The 24,743-nt window shown below is 46.3% G+C and overlaps 1 protein-coding gene across 1 annotated transcript; it reads left to right on the top strand.

The window, feature by feature from the left end:
- The first annotated feature begins 11,195 nt into the window (after window positions 1–11,195).
- LOC122619148 (protein odd-skipped) lies at window positions 11,196–13,832 on the top strand. The gene is made up of 2 exons (XM_043795898.1): window positions 11,196–11,718; window positions 11,918–13,832. Exons 1-2 carry the CDS (start codon window positions 11,646–11,648, stop codon window positions 13,039–13,041), a joined length of 1,197 nt encoding a protein of 398 aa, XP_043651833.1. The 5' UTR covers window positions 11,196–11,645; the 3' UTR covers window positions 13,042–13,832.
- Window positions 13,833–24,743: the final 10,911 nt, after the last annotated feature.

Genomic DNA, 24,743 nt, shown 5'->3' with positions numbered 1-24,743 from the left:
CAGACTTCCTCCAATGTGTTTTTCATTTTCAAAATGAATATTACAAAAAAGTTCAAAATAGCTAATTTCTAATTCGACTTCCTCTCTTTTGCGTAAGATTATTTTGCGACATTCCCGAAACCACGTCAGTTACAGACTTCCCCCAAAATGTTTTTCATAAAGTGCGGGTATTACAAAAAAAATTTAAAAATAGCCAATTTCTAATTCCACTTCCTCACTTTTGCGAAAGATTATTTGGCGACATTCCGCAACCAGCTGACGTCAGTTACACATGTTCTTCCCCCAAAAATGTTCTATTCCCGATCCAAGTAAGCGGTCTGGTGACGCAATTCAGAAAACACGCGTCCCCATTGTCCGGCTTTAATGGTCGGCTATTTGGAGGGAGGTCCTTTTTATGGGGGGACCCTCTCCGCAGGACTTAATTAGAGCGCTGTTTGCACAGATTTCAGCATTTCAGCCATAGAGCATTCACCATTTGAGCATTTCGCAGTTATGATCCAATTTGGCTCGTTTAAGGACACACGCCCCGGCTCATTTGTTTGCCCATTTGTCTGGCTGTTTACTTCGATTGTCGCCCGAGCATCGATGGCCAGGATTAGTAGGCAATCAAAGGAGGACACAGCGCAGGACATGTGTGCCCAGCGGGCGTCGTTCGGCAGACAGCTGCCAAGATTGGGAACCGGGAGTAGATCCTACTGGGGTCCAGCCGGGGTGATCCAATTAACGTCCGGTCAAAGGCAAACAGTACACTCGGAAATTGAAATAATACTTAAATGAAATACTTATGCACTAATGAGCTACGAAAGTTATTGAACTCAGAGCTCCTTACTTCCAGAGAATGAGTAGTTTGAGTAGTAAGAAGAAAGGTTGCAACAGATACCTAGTGCCGCTTTTCTGTCAGTGCACACCTTTCCCTAGCAACTAATCGAACTCGTGCCTCCGGACAATGACGGGTAGCTATCTGCTGGACAGAGCAACTGGGCAGGAGGAGAAGGAGCAGGAGTAGGCAGACTGACAGCAGATAACTGGCCAATCTCGAGTCCGAAATGCAGTTGCAGTGGCGGTCACTTGGAGCTGCAGTTTCCTGTCCCCCGTCGAGTGCCGAATGTTGAATGTCGAATGCCGAATGCCGAGGGGCGCATTAAGGTGAACTGCACGAGCTACTTGAATTGGTTTTCGGTATTTGGTCTCTGGGCTTGGAACGCCTCGATTCGGTTTGGTTTGGGGAATTTGGGGTACGTGCACCTGAAGCCAACTTGTGGGAGCCACTTGTGGGAGCCACTCGATGGATTTTCAGCTGATATAAGCTGCTCCACAGCAGGGCAGACAATCGGCGATAGCTTATCGGGGGTTTGAACTGAAGGAGCTCTTCTGGTCGGGAGCTTAACTGCAACAAACATGCAGACGGGAGCTTAACTGCAACTTGTCTACTTCTTCAAGGGTTGCGATTGCGTTTGCACACGATAAGCAGCCATTTGAATAGGCTGTAATCAAAGTTTTGCTCTAGACGTCTAATGATAGATTGTAAACTTCAAGAGGGCTAAGAATGATTGAAACAAACTGAAGAAATTACGGAATAATTGCTGTAAGGAACAAGCTATTTTAGGACTTTCTCCAATTCAATACCTTGGCCCCTTTGACAAGGCCACGTTAACTACCAATTCTCATTTCGCGTCGCCTTGGCAAGTGTTAAAATAACTTGATTCGTGCGCCGAAAATTCAGGGAAATCGACAATGGATCTGTTTGTCCATTACTTGATTCCGCATCCCGGATCTCAGGCGTACGCCTCTAAAAAGGAAGTCCAGAGTGGCCGAGGGGAAGGGCGTGTGCGCAATGCAAACAAATGGAGAGGTGCGCACGCGCAATCCTCGAGTGCAGTTTTGGGTAGTTGGTAGGAGGGAGGAGGGGAGATGGCCGAAAGGGCACTGGGCATTCGGCGTGTTTTACACGTGAATTACGACGACAAAAAGGCCAATAAAACGGGCAAACAGGCAACGGGCAAACAGGCAAAAGCGAAGTGAAGGTGAAGCTGTTGCTGAAAAAGCAGAAGAAGTTTGTCCTTCCGCCAGTTGCAGTATCTCATAGTTTGCGTATCTGTAGCTGCGCCTTCACCACGCGACGCGTTTTATGGCCTTTGTGCGCGTTCGTGGAAACTATTCAATTGATTCGAAATTGCTGCAATATAAACGCAGTGCTGCCGATCGGCTCTTTACGGATCCTAGGTAGAGCCATGTTTTCGGGATCGGTATAGGAATTGGGATCGGTATTGGGATCGGGATATATATCTGCACTTTGGTTGCTCAGGGACGCGCGTGTGTTTTACAAGTCCCGGCTGGGTATGGAAGTATTGAAGTATTGGAAGTATCGGAAAGTGTGGCGAAATGCCTGGCAATTTGTTTACGGCCCGGGGACAAAAGTCAGCCGAAGGTTGAGAAATCGAAGACCCAATGATGTTGCAATTATTGAACCTTCTGTATTTTCAAATTTCCATCATTAATAACACAGGCGGGGACCAAGGTGAAACATGGTTTCAGTTCAGTTCAGTTCGGATCGAATGGCATCGTATCGGACGACTTGCTGTGACCATTAGCGAGTTTCGGCGGAATACGCGTGAATATATCTGCTAACAAAGCGCGACTCGAGCGCATCAATTGAAGGTGAAGGAAGGAAATTTCAGGAATGCCTAAGGAAACGCCGCAGGTAGCCATCCTCGTGTCCCGCGTCCACGACGGAACCCATGGAACTCCGTGAAACCCCTGAAAGCCATGAAAGCCATGAAACCCCTGGAACCCCGCGACTCAACTTGAGCATTAACGGTCCCAGCGAGGAGCCGGTGCTAGCATAAAGATCACCCATAATTATTCATCTTGGGTGGGGTTCCGCATCGCAGTTCCCAGTGCCCCGAGAACTCAGTGCCCTGATCCGTAGACGTGAAATACTGAAATGCAGAATCTTCGCCTTGGGACCGCTCACTGTGTTTGTCAACGCAGATGCTAATCACAGCATTAGTCGCAGAGATTCCACTTCAGAGGACTCTTCCCTGGGCTTCCTTGGCATTCGCCATGCCAGTGCCGAAACCCAAAACTCTGATGGTTGGGCTAACCTCGTACCACCACCAGTGGCCAGCGGCGACTCAAGGCCACTGGCGTATAATTGCAATTGGATGGATGTGTCCAGTTCCACGGATCAAGTTGTCCCCGAGTATTTGGCAAACAGATAATTATTTGTAACTAGTTAGCAGCGGGACCTGCAGCACAACCTGCTGGATATCCAGCCTGCTCTGGCAGGATGTGTGTGGTCCAAGGTGACGGAGCGGGCAGTCTGGGGTTAACCGTGGACCCGAGTTCGATTAGTTGGTCACCTAATGGAGAGATTTGCAGGCTGCTCCTTGGGTCTCAAATTAAGACATTAACGCAGGGCGAAGGTTAAAGGATTGCCAATAATTGGAATGATTTGAAAATAAAGAGATGCCATTTGGTTACCTTAAGTGGCTTACAATATTAGGCGAAGAATGTTTTGGTTATTGTATTTGGCATAGTAGATAAATATTGAGCAACAAATGAAATGTGGATGCATAGATAGATAGTGAGTACTGGCACAACAAACCTCTGGGTTTTTCGTGTAAAGATACATTTGGTACTCAAGTTTTTTACGATTCCGACTGGCACTCCCGGGAATCGATGGCCGCGATATCTGAAACTTGCCGCTCCGAGTTTAGTGGCATCGATGTTTTGTGACAACCACAAGAGTGCATAACATGGCTCCTTTCGCCTGGCCGCCTGTCAAAACGAAACCAAACAAAACCGAGCTGATAAGCAGGTTTTGGAATTTTTTAAGGAGTGTGTGGTAGTTCGGTAGTGGGCCAGGACCCAGAGCTGCAACTCCACGGGCAGCCACTTGAGTGGTGCAACTATTTACTACCGTATTCGAATCTCCAGATTCCACGAACCGGGCATTAGCCTTAAGTAGTCGTAAAAATGCAACTGCAAAACAGCACTCCCCCACTTGAGATGCAAATGGAAATGCGATTATGGACCACACACACAGAGAGGCTATCGGTTCGGTTGGCCATCCAGCGATTTGACCAATAAATTCCAAATACTTAGTTGGAAATGGAAGCACTTGGTGCGCCGTGCCTGAAAGTCTCTGCCACATGAATACAATGTCGACAATTAGTCTCAGGGAAAATGTAAACAAACTTGGGGGTGTGGTGGAGAGTTTTTCAGAAATTGAAATTCCGCATCGGGTTACGGGTTACGGGCTATGGGCTATGGGTTAAGGGGTATGTGTTACGGGGTATGGGTTACGGGCTATGGCCCACGAACTGGAGATCTGCTTTCTCCGCTACAGATCATTGGGAATTTTTCATAATTTATGGATAGCGCCGCACTGTAAACAGTGCCCTAATAGCCGGATCGAAATAACCAACAACGCATGTAATCGGAGCAAACAAACACTTGACACTCCCGCAAGTGGCGCTGAAGGATCGCAATTGGGAACGGAGGATCCAAGGATCGAAGGATCAGCATCGGAGCATCGCTGTCCTGGAGGATACCGCATCTGGCATGGAGCCGTGTTTTTTGTGGGTCGCACATGTTTTGGCATCATAAATCACGCAGTGTCAGGGGTGCGACCTTTCGTGTCGTTCCAAACGCATTTTCACACTTTTCGTCGCCCCGTAATTTGAATACTTTACGAGGCGAGATCTTCGCTGGAAATCATCGAAAAGCGAGAAGCGAGAAGCGCTGCCCCTTGGCGCATTATTAATTACACACTTGTCTTGGATTACATCGGCCAGCGATGTGGGGCCGAAGTGTGTCGATTCAGTCACCATGATTATCTATCAATGGGTGGCCATCATCCCAGATTCCGATCGCCGGATCAAAGGGCCTCTCGCCCTCCATCAATACGCCGCGTAATGAGACGTGGCTCACTACGAAGCGCGAACACTCTCCCCGGGTGTTTTTGGGCTAATTGAAAAGATCGATAGCCAAGTGAGGCCATTGATGCCATTTCAATTAGTCCTCTGTGCTGATCCCCAGCTGAACTCTAGCAATTCCATTATTAATTAATCAAAGCCTCGTTTCGAAAGGAAAACACAATCTTAACCCTTGGTGGGCTGAGGAAAGATCAAAATGAATGGCACTTCAGTTCAATAAACATAATAATGATTACGAAAAGTAAAAGATAAGAAAAGAAAAGAAAAAAAAAATATAAGAAAATGTATTTAAATTACAAATTGCTTATCCAATTTCTGCCCATCCCTTGCTACTTTTCCATTAGCCCATTGAAGCCCAACCTTTCGCCCACTCGATCAACTCCCTCAGTGGGTTAATTCGGGCGCGCGCATTTTGATTGGCGGTCGGCGGTTTACTTTTGGGGGCTGCCATCGAAATGGGTGCCCAACCACCGAACCACCGAACCACCGAACCAGCGAACCACTGAACCACCGGATAAGTGAACCACCATATCCAGCGAGCCATCCGCCATATTGTTAAATCACAAACGCAAATAAAGCATAAAAGGAAAATAAATGGAAAAGGAGGGAAACAGCCGGCGAAATATGAAAGTCGGCCCATGTTTATGACAAGCGCGGCGGCTAAAATCAAAGTCACTGCCTGCTCACCCGTCTCTTTCTGCCGCCGCGCCCCATCTCACTCGCTCCCGTTGCCAGTGGGCCGTGGGCCATCGTAAAGGTGTTGTCGCCCCTTGTGCCGTTTTTTTTTATTTTTTTATTTTATTATTAGATTTCTACCAACTCATTCTGTTTTTGCGACATTTTCGTGGCCCTTATCAAAATACGGGTTTGGCTCCGACTCCGTTTATTACCATACGGCAAACAGCGACGCAATCGCGGTGGGGCTGTGATGGGGCTGTGGTGGGGGTGGGACTGGAATGGGGATGGTGTGGGGGTGGGATGATATGATGGCAGTCACCATCAACTGCCGCCCGATCGATAAGCCAGCCAAGGGAACGAGGTGCTTTCAGGTAGCTGACAGCCCACAAAGCGCCGCTATCGAAATCGCTGGGGGAGGAGTTTCGCCAGGTGAGTCACGATTCGGGTGGAGCTGAAGCTGGATAGCTTAACCTTTAAAAAAATATATCAAATTAATATATTTACTAACTACTCTTCAAATGCTTGTAAAATTAAACGTAATTCTTTAAGGACTTTAAGCGTACATACATATGTATGTGTCTAAGCACATGACAAAACTTATACCAAAAGATACACTTTTTATTTGGTATATGAGTAACACCTCCACTGCTACATTGGACTTCGGCTTACACTTGTGTGCTAATCATATGCCGCACCAGCCCGTGAAAGGATTAATCTAATTATTTTGACAAATACGGTAAAGGATTGCTCTTTCGGGGAGTTGCTCACCAAAAACCGAAGTCAGCCCTAAGCCCGTTGGATTCGCTGCAGGAAATCGTGGGTTTGTTGTGGGGGAGTTGCCTTGCGCAGCACTAATATGACCAGAGAAGTCAACTGCCCTGCGGATCAATCTAATTATTTTGCCAAATAAAGTGCAACCCTTCTGCGGATCAACCCTTCCTGCATTCGCTACACCCAAAATGAGAGGCAAGGCCGCGCACAGCAAATGTGCAAATGCTCGAAGGATACTCGCTTGCAAGTTCACTAATCCCTTTGCTACTCCTTTTGTCCGCGATAGTGGGCTCTTCCAGGTACGATGCTCTGCCAGGTCGTGCGTGAGCGAGGGAATATCTGCAGATACGAGTATATAGGTACCTCGTTTTCGTTTTGGGAAGGAGTAAAAGTGCGACGCGCCCACCGCAATGCGAAAGACAATGGCGCACCGAAGCCAAAGTCCAGTTCAGGGTAACGTTTAGGGTTAGGTTTTCTAGGATCCCGGTTTTACGATGGCATCCTGGCTGCCTGGCTACCTGGTTGCCTGGGCCAGCAACTCACCCGTCCACACCCCTTTAATTACGCTGGTAAAGGGTACACCCCTTTTTCCAACGAGCGCTTTGGTTTTGGTCGCGGCATCTTAGGGCCAGGATGTGCATGTCCTTGGGTTTACGATTCGCGGAGTCGCGGGCGTGACGCGTTTATGGTGTGTTTAGATACTTTTCGCAAGCAATTCAAATCGCAACAATGCCGCCTGCACCCGTCTTTTTCATCTTTTTCGTTTTCGGCAGCCTTGACTTCTGCACATCCATCCATCCAGCCAGCCATTTCTTCGCCTTTGGCCGGGAAAGAGATCCCAATAGATTTACCTAATTATCAGGCGAATCCCAAGGACTTGGACAATTTTAGCGACTTTTTGGCGTTTTGCCAGGGAAATCGAGGTTGCGAAATGGTTGTTGTTGCCCACTTCGCTGGAAGCATTTCCAATAACTGAAATTGTTTTTTCCCTCAACTCATCGCAGTGGCTACAGTTGGTCTGTATTCGCCATGAAATTGCAAATTGCCTTTGAACGAAGCCTTGAACCGCGGCTTTTGGCCCTCTGCCATCTTGACTGGGATGCCTGAGAAAATTGTGCTGCATTTTACCCCTTCCCCAGTTGGGGAAATTATATAAAATTGTTTCTAGAGAGAGAAAATGGCGGACTGAAATCTGCAATGCTTACATTTACAAGCTGTAAACAGAACATTCAAGAAATAGGAGTCTAAATATATCATTAAGTTCCCCATAAACATGTGATTTCTATCTGTGATTTTTGTGATCAAGTTCACCATAAACATTTGATTTTAATCTGTGATCAAATTCACCATCAACATTTGATTTTCATCTGTGATTTTTTGATGAAAGAATTCTAGTCATAAAAGGCAGTTCCTAACTACTATCACTTCCTCGAATGCAGAAAAATCCGTGATGACTTCTTTCAGTAGCCCAAGGAAGTTCGATTCGGAGGAAAAACTTGTAGATTTCCCTGCAAGTGAAGGTCACCAAGTCGAGATTCCCAAAAAATGCCCCTACTTCATTTGCCACGGCTAATATAAAAAGTGATTTTGGTGGAATAGCGAGACCCCTGGCATTTGACCCACTAAAAAGTCATTTTACAATTATTGCCTATGACTCCGCGACTGCGCTGCTGACATTTCTGCTCTAAAAAATCTAATTTTATTCGTGGAAACACGAAAAAATACCATAAAATATGCACGGCAATGGTCCAAAAAACCATCAGACAATGAGAGCAAAAAAAAACAAGAAGAACATTGCTAAAAACCGGGTCAGAGTCCGGAGATGCGAGATGCGAGAGTCAAGAACCAAGGGTCTTGGTCTTCTGCGAAGTGGCTTTTGGGCGTTTTTATGATGCCAGAGAAGCGACTAAGTAAGTTGTCATTTTCGTTTTATGATGATTTTGTGATTTTTTGCTCTCGTTGTTATATTTTTTACGCTCTACATTTTTGTGCATCGATTTTCCGATTTTATTTTTTCGCCGAGCCGGGCAGGACCTCCGCAAACAATGGCAGGCTACTAATGTCGAGCAGGCCGAGAGTTTTATAGTTTTTTATGGCTTTATGGCCGAGCCAATGACTTCTTTATTGGTGCAGGTCCTTGGCCCATAGCAACAACGACTCTCAGGTCTTTTCCCAATTATTTTTTATGGCCATCGTTCCTGCTTTCCGCATTCCACGATGCGACTTTGGTTTCCGTTTCCGAGTGCCGGAGCATCTCTCGCGCGTCTTCCACATGCAAATAGTGGGACATGTGTTTCCCCCGGGAGAGGGCTAATCCTTTTGGCCAGGCCATGTGTTGACAGGCGCAACAACACAACAACACAGGAATAGTAACAATATTAGTAACGACAACAAATGGATGGATATAGCAGGAAGTCAGCCAGTGCGATGCCATATATCATGTGCTGGGAAATATTCGGCCTGTGTCTTTCATGTGTCTCCACTCCACTCCGCTTGCTGTTTATCTATTTATTTATTTATTTGCCTTTGTACACTTATGACATGATGTTAATTACCGCTCGCGACTCCACAGGCCAGGGTACCGAGTACTGGGTACCGAAAGGGTGGGCGGAGTCCATCGGGCCAGTCACTTTGAAATGGAAAAGTTCGCCGACAGTTTGCCAAGCGTCAACAGCGGCGACAATTGCCAAACGCCGAGGTTAAAGCTGTCAGACGCTGACAAACCGACGGCACATCCGATCCGATGTTGAAACGGATCGAAAATCTACAATCCCAGAATCCCAGACACACGCACTCTGGGAAAAAACGTCCTGCGGCAGGACCTTCGGCTATTGATTCAGCCTGTTTGATCTTTTGGCTCTGCGCCGCTTGGGAAAGTTTGTACTAAATGTTGTGTAAATATTGCTTAATTTAATCCAACGCAAAGTCAATCCTTGTGACGAAGTGTGTCGCAATGGGCTTAGTCTCAAGATCCTCAGATCCTAAGTCCGTATATGGGTAAAACCAGTCAATGGGAATGTTTCTTGTTTTGCAATGTGAAAGGATTAGCCGCAGATCCATTGCGGAAATGCTTCAACAGCAAAGTCGACAAGTCAAAGTCATGGGAATGTACGGCATTCGGAAGCAGGATAATAGGATATGCATTATACATGTTTTGTCGGAATTTGGAAATATATTACAGTTTGCGGAAAATCCAACCGAAGAATGGGACTTCATTCGAGAGCATGAAGATAACATGTGAAATTTTAAGATATTGATTAATGAGGAAAATTCCCTTGTTAACATATGAGTGGTTCTTATTCTTACTGCTGCATAGCTATGAAATATTTCTTTGTCATTTTAACAGCTTTATGAAAAATACGCCTTATTTTATATAGTTCCTTAAATATAGCAAGCTATTTTAGTTAAGGCAACTACTTAAATTTGATGCATTGATAACTAGTGATTACAACTTAAACTAATCTATATCAATAATCCCTTGTTGGTGATATGAATATTAATATTTCTCGTTTCCCAGCAGATCGAAATTGGTTGAGAAAACTGTTCATAAAGTGCACCTGCCTGAAGTCAATTACAAATTATTAAATAATTATCCAAGTGAGCAGCATGAAGCATTTCGAATGAGAAACTCATTAAAGATGATTTGACAAGCCCGAGTAAATCGCCAACTGAAAACTGTGAAAGTTCACCACGGTAAAAAAAATAACAACTGAAATCTATTTTTAAAACCTTTTAAAGTAAATTTAAATAAATATCATACTAGGAAAACCATTTAATGAAACATGAAAATGAATGGAGCTGTGTAAAAGGCATACTTAAAACTACTTAATTCAGTACTACTATATATTTTTAATGAAGTCTTTTAATGACATTACCATTACCTCAAATGCGTCGCTCATTCGCTGTAAAATATGTGCGGCATATCCTGCCGGAAACCCTTTTAAAAACCAATCAATTTTCGCTACAAACGGCCATTTCCACCCACTCGAAACTTTTATCGCCATCGCTTTGAAGCGGCTAATTGAATTCCAGATTAAAGTGTAAAGCGAAATGGGAGGGGGAGAATAAACCAAAAAAAAAAACTGATTTGTATTGCAAATTAAAATTTAAGTGAAAACGAATCAGGCGCAAACACAAACAGGGACAATAGATTACAATATCCTGCGGCGCAGACAGCACGACATTAAAAAGGCACGAGGACGAGCGAGAGCTGGCGGGGAATGGGCATGGATATGGGTGTGGGCATGGGCATGGAGGTGGAAGGATGACACAGGACCTTCGTGCAGCTGCTGCTCCTGCTGATGGCACATGCGCCTGGGAGGGCTGCCTTTCGGGATTGGGATTGGGACTGGGATGCGGGCTGGACTCCAGCGATGGCTGCCTGCCATCAGCGGCAGCAGCAGCAGCAGCAGCTACAGCTACAGCAGCAGCAGCAGCAACAGCAACGGCAGCAGCAGCAACTACGGCAGCAACAGCGGCAGCAGCAGCAACACCAACAATATCCCAGGCTTGCGACCGTCAGGCCAACGGTTTCCGCTTGTTTACTGCATGAACGGAAAAAGCCAAGACACATATACATACTCCTATATCCATCCACATCCAAAAGGCACAGAAACAACCACACGCACAGGCACAGAGGCACATCCATGGGATAGCAGATAGCAGTGAGCGCTGAGGGCCAATCCGAGAGCAGCAGGTAGGCGTGGACGTATCTACCATTTCCAAACAACTTCAACCCCGCCACAGGCAGCTGCCGTTGGTCGGCACGGAGGACCGCTCGCCACCCGCTCGTCGCCCTCCTCCGCACTTCTCGGCCGGTTCAAAAACGGGTCGCCCTGCCAGCAGTTGCAGTCAGTTATTAACGAGCGCTACTCCCAACAGCAACATCGCTCAGCGGCAGCAGCAGCAACAGCAGCAACAGCAACAACAGCAGCAACACAAGTCACTCAAAAGCGGAAGAGAGACAGGGATATTCAGCAAGTCACTCGCCTCGTTTCACTTGCGATTACGATTCTCAAGCGTTTGAGTCGGAGAGCGGCGAACGGCCAACGAATTCAGTTTGTGTCGAGACGTTGTCGGTGGCACGTCGCATCCAAAAGAACGCTCAGTGCAGCTGTGAAATAGATACTGAGTAGAGATACACACACGTTAGATACAAGTGCTGAGCAGCCAAAGTGAATCGTGCAGTTCGCGCAAACTAAACAACTTGAAGCCAAATAAACTAACTACAAAGCGGCCAACAAAGACAGTCGAAGAATGTCTTCCACATCGGCCTCGCCCATCAGCAACATAACCGTGGACGACGAGCTCAACTTAAGCAGAGAACAAGGTGGGTTCAAGTTCAAAACTGGCTCAAAACGAGTTGCCAGCTGGCAAATGCCGACGGCCAAGCGGATTACTATCTACACCATTTGACTAGCAAGCTCAAATGTTCAATTAATATTGGAAATTTTATCAAAGCAGTCTCACAATTGAAATTTATGTGAACTGAAAACTAACCAAGCGCCTATCTTATTCACTCTTTTTAGACTTTGCTGAGGAGGATTTCATAGTGATCAAGGAGGAGCGCGAGACGAGTCTCTCCCCCATGCTGACGCCCCCGCACACGCCCACCGAGGAGCCGCTGCGGAGAGTGCATCCGGCGATAAGCGAGGAGGCGGTGGCCACCCAGCTGCACATGCGACACATGGCCCACTACCAGCAGCAGCAGCAGCAACAACAGCAACAACAGCAGCAGCATCGCCTGTGGCTGCAGATGCAGCAGCAGCAGCAGCAGCAACATCAGGCACCACAGCAGTATCCGGTTTATCCCGGTGCCAGCGCCGATCCCGTGGCCGTGCACCAGCAGTTGATGAACCACTGGATCCGCAACGCAGCCATCTACCAGCAGCAGCAGCAACAGCAGCAGCAGCAGCAACATCCGCACCACCATCACCACCACGGCCATCCGCACCACCCGCACCCACATCCGCATCATGTGCGTCCCTATCCCGCTGCCCTGCATGGTCTGCATGCCGCGGTGGTGGGTCGTCACTTTGGAGCCATGCCCACGCTGAAACTGGGCGGTGCCGGTGGAGTGAGTGGTGTGCCCAGCGGTGCCACTGGCAGCAGTCGCCCAAAGAAGCAGTTCATCTGCAAGTACTGCAACCGGCAGTTCACCAAGTCCTACAATCTGCTCATCCACGAGCGAACCCACACGGACGAGAGGCCCTACTCCTGCGACATCTGCGGCAAGGCCTTCCGGCGACAGGATCATCTGCGCGACCACCGCTACATCCACTCCAAGGACAAGCCCTTCAAGTGCAGCGACTGCGGCAAGGGCTTCTGCCAGTCGCGCACCCTGGCCGTGCACAAGGTGACCCACCTGGAGGAGGGTCCCCACAAGTGCCCCATCTGCCAGCGGAGCTTCAACCAGCGGGCCAATCTCAAGAGCCACCTGCAGAGCCACAGCGAGCAGAGCACCAAGGAGGTGGTGGTGGTCACATCCTCACCAGTCACCTCGCATTCCGTGCCAAACCAGGCATTGAGTTCGCCTCAACCTGAGAATTTGGCACAGCATCTGCCCGTCCTGGATCTATCCTCGTCATCGTCGAGCTCCGAGAAGCCCAAGCGGACGCTGGGCTTCACCATCGATGAGATCATGAGCAGATAGATTGAAGGACCAGCGAAACCCGGTATCCGGTTTCTTTTGAGACATTCTAGCAGAGATTCAGAGAGCTGGACGGCCGCCAGGCATGGGAAATGCCTGGAATGGAAAACCAACCGAGTCCAGCCCCGCATTCTGGCCAAAGGTGCATGTGGAAAATCCTCGCCAGCAACTCGCAATCGCCATCGCCATCGCAATCGCAACCCAGTGAGCAGAAGAGTCATCCTCCGTGCAATCGGATGTAGCAGAACACAAATTGCGTTAAACAAATGCCAAAGTCAAATAGCAGAGGAAAACTGATGAAAAATCCAATGAAAAGTATTGCTAGCACAAGCCTCCTACAAAACAATTCCAAAACACAAACACACACACAACTGTACACTATAAACATAAATAAATAGCACTTAATTTAAATTGTAATTTAACTATATATATATTATTGTACCTTATAGTCGTAGTAGCCCATTCAGTTCGTAGTGCTTATGGAGTAAACCAAATGTTATGTTACAATAGTTCAATAGTTCAATCACACAAACACCTCAAACCCGCTTTGGTTATTGAAAGACTGTTTTAATTATTATATTTAAATAGTACTTGAATAAATCATCAATCGATCGATTGTGTAATGTTTAAAACAAGACGAGTGTCATGATTACTTACTGTTTAGACTTAACAACTTAATTGTCGCTATGGCAATTGTGACCAAGCACAAAGATACAACGATCTCACTATCGTCTATATGTATGCCTCAAACATTCGCATTGATATGAAGTTATCACAAAAATGAAACACTTAAATATAAACGCAAAGTAATTTTCAACTGAAATTTAACAAGACTTTTTATGAGCGCGGGTGGGATTTTTGTGTTTTCAGGTACTGGACAATCTTCTAACCTATCTTTATAGTGCACTAGTTAAAAGTTATTTGAAAAGATTTAAGCATTAGCTATTCAGTTTGCTATCTGCATATTCATATTCCCAGCAGACTGAACGATTTTGATCTACTTTTAATCGCTGCGAAATCTTCCTTATCGAATGACTCAATCCCACGCCTTCCCGATTTGGACTTTTTCTCATGCTGCGAACGTAACTCAGTTGACTGAAGTCGTAGGACCATATAAGTGGAACCATCAAACAGCAGCTGTCAAAATTTATTAACCATCCGAATATAACTCAGTTTTTATGCAGATCTCGATTTGCAGATCTCGCATTTTTAAGCAGCTCTATTAATTTTCAGGTTGCCGATTAAGTAAGCAGAAGTCACGCCACCAAAAATATTCAAACTGTCGCATAAGTTAATTTATGAAACCGCATCGCATCGCATCGCATCGCATCGCATCGTATTGAATTTGATGTCAGTTTTGACTCGGTTTCGATTTCGGTAACACTATGGTTATTGTTTAACTTTGAGGTGTGGTCCAAATATTTATGGCCTGTGTTTCAGTTTCGGGCTTAGTTCAGTTTTCAGTTTTCATAGTGGCTTCACTCGAAAATCGGGAACGTGCCAAATACCCTGCAAAAGGTATGCTTTGATTTCCTTTAATGGGGGTTTTCTTTTCTTTTGGCAACTGCATTTCTCTTAGCACGCTTCTTACTCAGAACTGTCAATTTGAGATTGTGATCTTTGTCTCAAAATCGACCATAGGATTGTCTTTAATTGAGGCCTGAGGTCGCACTGCTCAGCCACGGGGAACCCGCATGAGGGGTCTGCATCTGCCTCATTTGCTGCTCGATTTCCAGTTTCATTTCCATTTCCATTAGCATTTTCCATGCCATTTTCTCCACCTTGATGACATACTCCCGGGCCTGATGGCCATGTACAATTGATTTGGGCCCTCTCATTGTGTTGGCTTTGATTTCGCATTGTTTGCGGGCCCGAAAAGTGCCAACGTATTCGCCAATTGATGTCTACATAGATGCCTTTTCTCTTTGGCCAGGATCAGGATTTTGACAAGTATCCTGGCCGCGCCCCCTTGGGCATATCCTTGCATATCCTGCTGATTTTGGCCAAACCTTAACCTTAGCCTTATCTCGCCGAGTTGGTCGGGTGGTCAACCGAACGAGCGTAGGACTTGTGTTCCGTGTTTTGCAACACTTCGCCGCAGGCAGTCCAAGGACCTCGGACCTCGAGCATCTTGGTGCATTTGGTGTCCTGGCATTTCGACACACCTTGTCCATAATTGCACTGCGTACAACCAAAATATTTTGTGAAAGTCGCAGCGGGTGGCCGAGCGTTATCCCGACCAGATTGATATGTGTCCGCATGGGGTTGTGAGTCCCTTTTTTTTCTTTTTGTTTTTTTGGGCCATTTTGAGCCACAATTAAACGCATCGGTTCCGCAACTAGGGTGGCATGCAGCTCCGTGTCCCGTGGATGTCCTGCCATTGTGAATTGTAGTGGCAGGACGTGCTGGAAAGTCGCCTGCCAAAAGTGAGCCATTTACTGCCACAGGGGCAGTCTCCTCCCATTTGCTGCTCCTACCGAGCATGCAATTTTAATGAGCTGCCCGGGGGAAAAGGATCGGCTCGGCATAGGGGCACATCGCATTGTCCAGGACACGTTCGCACTTGGCCCTGTTCGCCTTCTTGGGCCGGGACCACCCTGAAAACCCAGAAATAATGTTGTAAGCCGGTTGGTCGACAGGTCGACAGGTCGACTGGTCAACGGGCCAACTGGTCAACTGCTGAGGTGTTCAATTAAAACGTTGCAAATCAATTTGGCATCGAATCGAATCGAGGACACGCTTAAAATGGCCGTTGACAGAAACACTCATAGATGATGATGACAGCATTACCGCAGCCACATAACTCGAAAACCATCTAAAACTATACAAGAGTTGTCAAGTGAGCCAAGCCCAAAAATATACATGTATAATATACGAGTATATGTATACAAAGAAAACTTGTCTCTCGTAATTGTACATTGTCTAGATTGTCAGCTTTAAAAGTGGTTTTGATATGCCGACATCGCAACGCCTTTTGGCCCACAGCCACATACATCGCATTGCCACTTCAGCATTTCCATACACTGCGATTCGATCACTGGCACTGGAAAGCGAGGATCTAAGCAAAAGTAAAAATTATATTTTATCAAAACTTAAGACAGCAACTACAGATTATCCACTGATAATAGATACTTCTAGCTAGAACCACGAATATAAATCATAGCTGATGTGAATGTCAAATATCTTCTGTTCAATGTTATACATTTCTATAATATATGTTCATATCAAGGGCCACATTAATCATTTCCCTTTCAGATAGTTTAGGTTTAATGGAAAAATATATATTGTATATTGGGAATGAAAATAGCGCAGTTACTCATGCTCGGTCTTATCGAAATATTTCATGAGCACTTGCTGGGAAAGTACTTGTACGAAACCACTTCATAGAACACAAATATTCGACATCATACTCCAATCAGCACCCTTGAGAGCCCCCCTTTCGGCCACGTCTCTGCCAAACAGCACAGCACTTGATTGTTGCACGAATGTCGTTTGTTCTGTTGTTGTTGTTGTCGTTGTTGTTGTTGACTGTGGCGCACAGTAGTCGCATGTGTCACAATGTCGCAGCCTAATTGCACTACACGCGTAGTTACTTAGGGAGGAAAAGATCGGAAAACCCGGCTGACAAGCCTTTTTCCCCCCCTTCGCAGACAGGCGACGACACTAAAATTGGTGGGGAGATACTCAGATACTTAGATACTCAGATACCTTGGTACGCAGATACTCAGATACTCATATACTCGACTAAGAACCAACGACGAGCACTCGAGACGAGTTCGATTTCGAGCTCACTGGGTGTTCGTTTTTATGGTCGTCGCCACTATCGATCGGCTATTTTGACACTTTTGTTTTGCCTAAGAAGGTGTTTTAAATATAACTTACTTAGGTCCGAGCCAATCTTAACTGGCCATAACACACAGGCAACTGTCTGGGAGTTGGCACTGAGAGAAATTGCGTTGCCATTGCTACTTTTCAGTTAAAAACCCAGTTAAAGATTCTCTCAAAGATTAAATGTATAGGTTCGGAAAGGATATTTTCTGGGTAAAATGATTTTCAATTTGAGGATCCTTTTCCGAGTGCAGCTCTAACCATTTAATCGGCTGAGGCTATTTTGCTGCCCCGACTTTTCCGACTTTTCCGCCTTATCAGCACGGCTCAATCTCCCCGAGTCAGTGCATTAATTGACACCTAGAAGTGGAAAACGAAACCGGAGAACCCTCTGCAGGCGCAGTAGAAGATGCCTGGAGACAGGGGACTGTGCTGTCAATTAGGTTGCTGAATTTATCGCCGGGCACAAATCAGTTTGGGATATTTGTTAGGCCCGAAAATAAAGTTAGCCGGGCTAAGAGAGCGATCAATTTTATAGACGACGGACAGTTCACGGGCATGGAGGTCCCTGGAAGTCCAGTCGATAGGGGGACTACCTCCTACTCCTGCTCCTCCCCAGTGGGAACTTAATTGAATTACCAGGGAAAAAACCACAGATAAAAGTGGAAACACCTCGGTATCAAGTTAGTTAGTGGACCATCTTCCATGCTCTTGACAACTCTTTTGTTTTGTTATGGCTGCGTTTTCACTTGTTGCCCCGCTGCCCGCTGTCCAATGTCCAATGTCCAATGTCCGATGTCCGCTGTCTGTTTTATTTTTTATTATTTCATTCTCGGCTCTTTGACATTTTAATGCGCCCGCTGGCTTTTGTGTGATGTGAGCTGAGCCCTCGGTGATGCTGGCCACACACAGCAACAAAAGCGGGCCAATGGTGTGATGGCCATAATCCGATATAAATAAGACATTATAAGAGGCTCCCCATCCCAAGCAGGATCTTCTGCGGGCACTGGGAATGCATATAGTCACAGTTCCATACCCATTCCCATTTCCATTTCCATTCCCATTCCCATTTTACTTTCGGGATTACAAGGAATCGACGACATGTGGCGCTCAAAGCTTTTATTTCTTTGAGCGCTGGCAATGAGCAAACCTGATCAAGGCGATTGACTCACGGACCACCTAACTAGATTCGTTATGTCCTGCCATCAGTCATCCTCGAGTGGCTCAGCAAAGTCGAAATATCGCGGAAAGTGAAATCAAAGGTGTTAGCAGGGGTGGAGTTAAGAAGTTTCAGGAGGGAACTAAGCCAAGATGGAGCTAAGATGAAGCTAAGATGAAGCTAAGATTGAATGATCGAAGTTTCGGGTATATCTAGGTATATAGTATAGCAAGGAGATATTAACCAGATATTAAGAAAAACTTTCTCATCCTTGCTTTTGTTCACCTTATAGAAGGAAATCCATAGCTATGTAGAAGTTTCCCTTTTCGGTGCCTCCAAACACCTACGCTCCTGTTGATCTGCTGGCAGTGTTGATCGATTGGTTTCATCGATTATGGCACAACAGTCAACAGTCTCGGCCTGGTCCGAATGTTTATTTGTTTACTTGTTTGTGCCCCGCACACGCAAACAACACGGATCGCAATCGGATTGCCAAGGGAAACGGAATGGACAAAACACATGATCAATTACAAGTCGGTGGGGCAGGTTCCCAAGTACTGAAGTACCAAAGTACCGGAGACGCAAGCGTGGGGAGATTGTTGCTGCCCCGCTTAGCCCTCTGGTGCCGCCGTTCCTCGCGCTTAACCCCTCGCCACAGGCATGCGCACAGCTTCTTTCACTTATTATTAAAAGTAACAAATTATTTTCAATTGATTTACACGCTGGCAGTTCAGCAGTTCAAAAGCGTACACCCGCGCAACCCAAAAAAGAGCGGAGATACATATATGTATGTGGTGTGCTGTATGGTGTGTGGTGTGTGCGGTGTGCTGTATGGTGTGTGGTGTGTGCGGTGTGTGTGGGGGAACAAACCTAACCCAGCCAAACCCTGACCCTGAAACCCCCTGCCCCCCCTGGCCGACGTCACTGGCTGTTGATTAACCACTCACTGGGAACATTTAATGTGTAATAACGATTTGTATCCGAGCACAAAGTAGTTATGTTGAAATTCCTCGCCGCCGTCGCAGTTACCATCATTAATCATACGAATGTGAATCTTTTCAGGGAGTTGAAAATCGTTGGGATTCGCTGGGCGGGGGAGAGCACCTACATCCTACCTACATATACGGCGGGTTCACATGGCCAGAAGATCTTCCGAGTTCCGAACAATGATCTTGGACCAGGCGATATTTCATATTCATAATCGGTTCGTTGGGCTCCAGCGGGGGCAGTTGGGAATAGTTGGGGATAGTTCGGTATAGTTGGGTATAGTTGGGGGTACCTCCTCCTTCTCTCCATCTCCTTCTCCTTCTATGCCCCGATTTAACGCCCCGACATTTACATATGTTTGTCCCGCACCTCGGAACCCCCTGAACTTCAACCTGAATCTCATTGGCGTTGGCGTTTGCCAGTGAACGTGCCTACAAATTATGTTTCTACACGTTTACATGCCTCTGACATGCACTGCAGGGCGGGATCGGGCACTGAGCGAAAAGTGGGGGTGTGAATGCAACAAAATTTGCAATTAGCATAGATATATCTATTGAATCAATGAACATACTGAATTAAATAAAAGTTGTAATTAAATGGTTGCTAGCTTCAGTTGAAGTACAAACTATTGGATTTAAAGGTTCAGCTCCTCTTTTCTCGCTGTGTGATCGCTCGGTTTCTGGCTGGGATTCGACTGGGCCGCATCCACTCCACTGGAGCTGGGCTGCATCCGAGCCGGGCGGAGCAGGGATGAGTCCCCGGCTCACCGGGGTGTCCCTGGGCATCAAAGTCAAAGCCATCAGGCCTCATCGATGCCTCGTCATCCATCCCATCGAGCCATCGACAGTGTCGGCGGATTTTTTATTTTAGTTAACTTACCTTTTTGTTTTTTCCTTTTTCTTCGGCTCGGACTTCGACTGCGGTGTGTTCTGCTTTTGTTATTGTTTTTATTGTTGTTGTTATTGCGTTTGTTGTTGTTTTGGGTGGGTGCTGCCTACCCGCTGCGCGATCATTGGGTTCGTTGAGCTTTCTACGTTAATTTGTTAACAACAATATAAGCGATACGCGGAACGGAAAGGGGCGGGGCAGGGGCTGTGTCGCAATCGCAATGGCAATCGGTGGAGATGTGAGATCATTATGATATGGTAATTATCCGCCGATTGATTGAAGAGCGTTGAAAATTTGCCAAATTTCAACTTAAGTGGTTTTGTGCATTCTCGATTGAGTGAGGGGGAGAAGATAAACGATTTCATGAGGGATTTTAGAATTAACCGGGAATTGGCGGCATTTTAAGAAGTTTATATAATATTTAAGAAACAAAAACATAATTGTTTCACTTGCGTATTTCAAGTAGCAAACATAAATCGATTTCCTTTTACTTATTTAGATAAAATGAAGCTCTTGTAGAAGATCCATCAATATCAAGCATACAATCTCTCTCTTTCATTCATAAAACCACAAAAATCTATGCGAAAACCTATTCGTATGTGAATGAACATCGATTCCCATGAAGATCCAGCGATGCTATGTAAATCCATTGATCTCCTGCATAAATGTGAATGAAGCCGGCGGCGAATAGAATTGTCTGAATAGAAGAACCGTTTCGGCCATTTTCACATGATTATGGGAATAGCAACAAAAGCCCAAATAATAAAAATCCCCACCAAATCCCCACTTACATATGCAGCAAACGTAATTCCCTTTTGCCTTTCGTTTATTTCAGCCCCCCCCACCGAAATCTCCTCTTGGCCAATTCCCAACTAATTTCAAGTCCATATTGCATGATGATGTAGTGGGTACAAGAGGCGATTTTTATGTTAAGCACAAGGAATTCGGGCTATTAGCGCCAAAGGATTTTCTCATGGTTTAAAAATACTCAACGTGCGACAAATTTAGCCGCCGGCCATCTGAAGCACGAAAGCTGCACGCGGAGCAGCCAGTCGATTCGAGTGGCTGGCTACACAGCGAGAAAAATTGCTTAGTATTACAAATATTTTATAAAGCAAAGTGAAAGCACAGGGTAATGTGTTTAATCTTTGTAAAACTTGTGTTTATATGTGTTTAATCTTTGAAAACCTTAAATGCTAACTGTATGCAATCTAAGTAGTGGCTGGTTTTCTTTCAGTGTTCTTTAGCGTAGTGGAGGCGTTCCTTGGGGGGAGGTTTCAGGGGCTGGGGGAGGTGCTGGCCGGCTGCTGACCGGCTGTGACTGGGACCCGGAGCTTGGAGCTGCTCCAAAGCTGGGCCTGCGTCCGAGGGCTGGACAGGCCATGGCAAACGGGCTGGGGCACAACACATCTGATTGCTCGGTAGGCAGCGGCGTGCTTTATGGAGGGACAACCCCCATCCATCCCCAGCAGCCCTCCCCTCTCCCTCCCACTACCCCGCACCAAGCCACAAAATGCCCCTCCACTTTCGGGTCGCCCATGACCGGTCAGAGTGCGATGAAGGGGTCAGGAGCGGACTCGGGTCCAGAAATCGTAATATAATATATATATGGATTTGAGGCAACCCTTAAAAAAGGAAATAATGAGAGCATAGCTTTGATAAATTCGATAAGTAAACTATCTAATCTTTGTTAGTTTTATTAAGAATAGGCTACATACATTTTCAATCAATTTGCATAGTAGTTAACCCACTTAAAAGTAGATTATTTCACATACTTTTCAATTAGTTGCAACTTTTGCCCGCTAATTCCGCGCCTGACTTTTCGGGCTGCGGCCCGCCTTGGCCGGGGCATACAATTTAATATTAAAGTTGATAAACATTTTGACCACGGCAGTTAGTAAGCAAACGTACGATCCACCTACTCGCCTTCTTTAACGGCAGCCAATGTAGGAAACCGAGGCTTTTGCGGCTGCTGAAGCTGCAACTTCAACTTCGGCAGCGACTGCGGCATCGGCGGCACCGCCATCATCATCATCAGCATCCAGCATCAGCAGTGGTCCGCAAAGACGTGGTCGTGAACCGAGTTTTGGGGTCGGGACTGCAGCTCCAGAGACGCGGACTCCCAGACTCTGGACGCAGACTCTGGCCGCGGAAACTGGTGAAATAAATTCAGAAACTATGCCAGCCGAGCAGCCAGCGACTTGTGGTCAACTGATTGCGCCACAGATTCGCACTTAGTCAGTGGCTGACTGGGCTGACTTGGTTGACTTGGCTGACTTTTGTGGTCGATTCCCGAAGGGAGTGGGCATGGGTTAAGGCTGGCCAGCAAAGGGTTAAGCGGGGGGCTGTCGGCTTTGGGACATAAACGGGGGCGTGTTGAGCGCAAGTCTGGCGTGGCAATGAGCTTTGGTAGTCGCCAAAAGTCGAGTCAAGTGTGCCAGACAGGGCCCCAAAAACAAAAGCAACTAAATTGTGCAGCAATATTGAAATATGCATACTTTTTAATGAGTATTCAATAAGCAGATTTTATAAACTGTCAAAATTAGCTGTGTTTATTTATTACCAAAGATATATGAACATCTGAATACTAAAGTGTTATAATTCACGCATCAAACAATGATCCTTGTGAATTTAATTACACATATGAGTTTAGCTTTGCTTGTAAATACATTTGATTTGAATTTTATTAAAATAAGAGAAATCAGAACAATGGCAAGTCGCTGGAGCTTCTTCAGCCCACGCCCCAAAGCCGAAAATCTGGCTCCACCTTCGGCATTTTTTACGCGCCAGGCTTTCCTGCAGCCCTGGCTAACACATACTCACACACAGCTACATATGAACCATTTATATATATATATATAGGTATATGTATGTATGATCGAATAAAGCTGGTTCCTGGACCTCCAAACCTCCGAACCAACGAGCGAGCGAACGAACGCTTTTCGAGAAATCAACGTCCAACGCGATTGTTCCCATGCAAGTTTCTACAAATATTTTTTTGTGAATTATTACCTTCGTATTTTTCCAGTTCGCGAGGAGTCAAATTGGTCGGCACACGCTCGAGGGCACACGCCATTTCCCACGGAGCGCATTTATGGTTGCTGGCTGCCAGTCGGCCCAAAAGAGGCCCAGAATGGCTCAGAAAGGCCCCCCTCCCCCCATCCGCCTTTTTACCCCTGTGATCGCTGATCGGACATCGCAACTGGTTGGCTGTAAGTCGAGTTATAGGCAAAATAATAAAAGTATAAAGCCTTGGCCGGGCAGATGGCAGGTGGCAGGCAGACTTCAATTAGGGCCCAGCCCCACAGCTCAATGCGTAATCAAATCTTGGTCAAAAGCACCCCCCCTGCCCCTGCTGCCCCTGCTGCCCTCCCCCTTTTTAGCCAACTGTCAACTGTCCGGATAATGTGCAATAATTGCCAACTGCCGCAGTTGCCAACTGTCTCGCAAATCAAATATCGCTGCTCCCCTCCGCATCCCCTGCGCATCCAGCTGCGAACTTGATGCCCCCGATGCTGAGAGCATTTTCGGCCTACACCTTTTGTGGCTAATGGGCTCCCATTCTCATGCCCGTGTGCAACCAGAGTCGCCGTGGAAACCCACGCATTTTCAATCGGCTTTCGGGGTACCAACTAGACTAGGGTAGATTGGGTTATGGAATATCTTAGTTAGTTTCTATTTCATAATTATCTATTATCAGCTAATTAAGCATTTTAAGCATGTGATATAAGTAAACTCCTTTAATAAGGTATTTTCTTTTTAATAACTTTAAGAAGTACCCGGGGGTCCAGCAATATTTCTCACCAACGCGTTTCTCCTTCTGTTGCGACTTTTTTATGTTTTTAATTGGCTTGTCGCTGGGGAGGAGCAGGGGAGGCGCCGCAAAAAGGGGGGGGATTCTGGGTGCAGGAACAGAAACAGCAACAGAAAAGAAGAAGGATGCGGACATGGATGAGGAGTCATGTAACCCAATGGTCTGGAGACACACTCGCACCAACACGGGGACAGGGCTAATAGAAGTGATGTCGATAGCACTTAAACACGATATCCGTTTCAATTTGTTTGGATTCTTCAATTTAAAAGGTGATAATTTTCTACTTTATGGCCCTCGACATGTGGGCCACCCATAAAACTGATATCGGAGTAGTGCCTGTCTCGGACCCAGTCTCTCTCTCTCCCTCTCTCTCTGACCCTCTTTGCTGTCTCTTTCTGTGTCCCTACATCCCTGAGTCTGTAACTGCATCTGCTGCACTGAGCAAAAATCCAGGGGCTTTATTGAGCCACTCAAAGTAGGTTCTAATGGGAAGAGTAAACCTCTGCTGCTAAGTTAATTCATGACAATAGAACCACCAGGATTCATCGGTTCCTTAAGGTGGCAAAGCATAATGTGCTTCTAAGTTACTTACCACCCTTTTCTCTCAGTGCCCCGAGTTTGGGACAATCTTGTCCATATACATTCAATACACGGCCAGTGTCAAGTTCGAGCCGCGTTCGATTCTCGTTCTTGGGGCTGCGGACATGGTATCACTCGCTTAATTTGTTATTCGCTGGTTTTCACACTTGATAATTGTGGCAGTGGTGCGGATAAGAAGCAGGCTTCTCTGCCCATAGCCACAAACAGATATATATATATGTATATATATACCACTATAACCAGGTACCAGCATCAACCATCGGCGGATGATCATCATCATTGACCACTTTGTGGTGCTGGCTGCGCTCTGTGTGGGCAGTTTCATTGCCGTTGTTGATGTGGATGTTGTTGCGGCTGCAATGACTTCAGTTTATCAGTCGTCTCCAAGTGCGGGGAATGTCTATATCTTTTCTTCTTTTTAGCTGCTTT

The sequence above is a fragment of the Drosophila teissieri genome, chromosome 2L, assembly GCF_016746235.2.
Source record: "Drosophila teissieri strain GT53w chromosome 2L, Prin_Dtei_1.1, whole genome shotgun sequence".
In the NCBI taxonomy this organism is placed as follows: domain Eukaryota; kingdom Metazoa; phylum Arthropoda; class Insecta; order Diptera; family Drosophilidae; genus Drosophila; species Drosophila teissieri.
Note: the sequence above shows the minus strand (reverse complement) of the source record. Positions and strands in the feature narration are given on the sequence as shown.

Coding starts and splice junctions, on each gene's coding strand:
- LOC122619148 (XM_043795898.1), top strand. CDS start 11,646: ATGTCTTCCACATCGGCCTCGCCCATCAGCAACATAACCGTGGACGAC. Junction 11,719..11,917: donor CAACTTAAGCAGAGAACAAG/GTGGGTTCAAGT, acceptor CACTCTTTTTAG/ACTTTGCTGAGGAGGATTTC.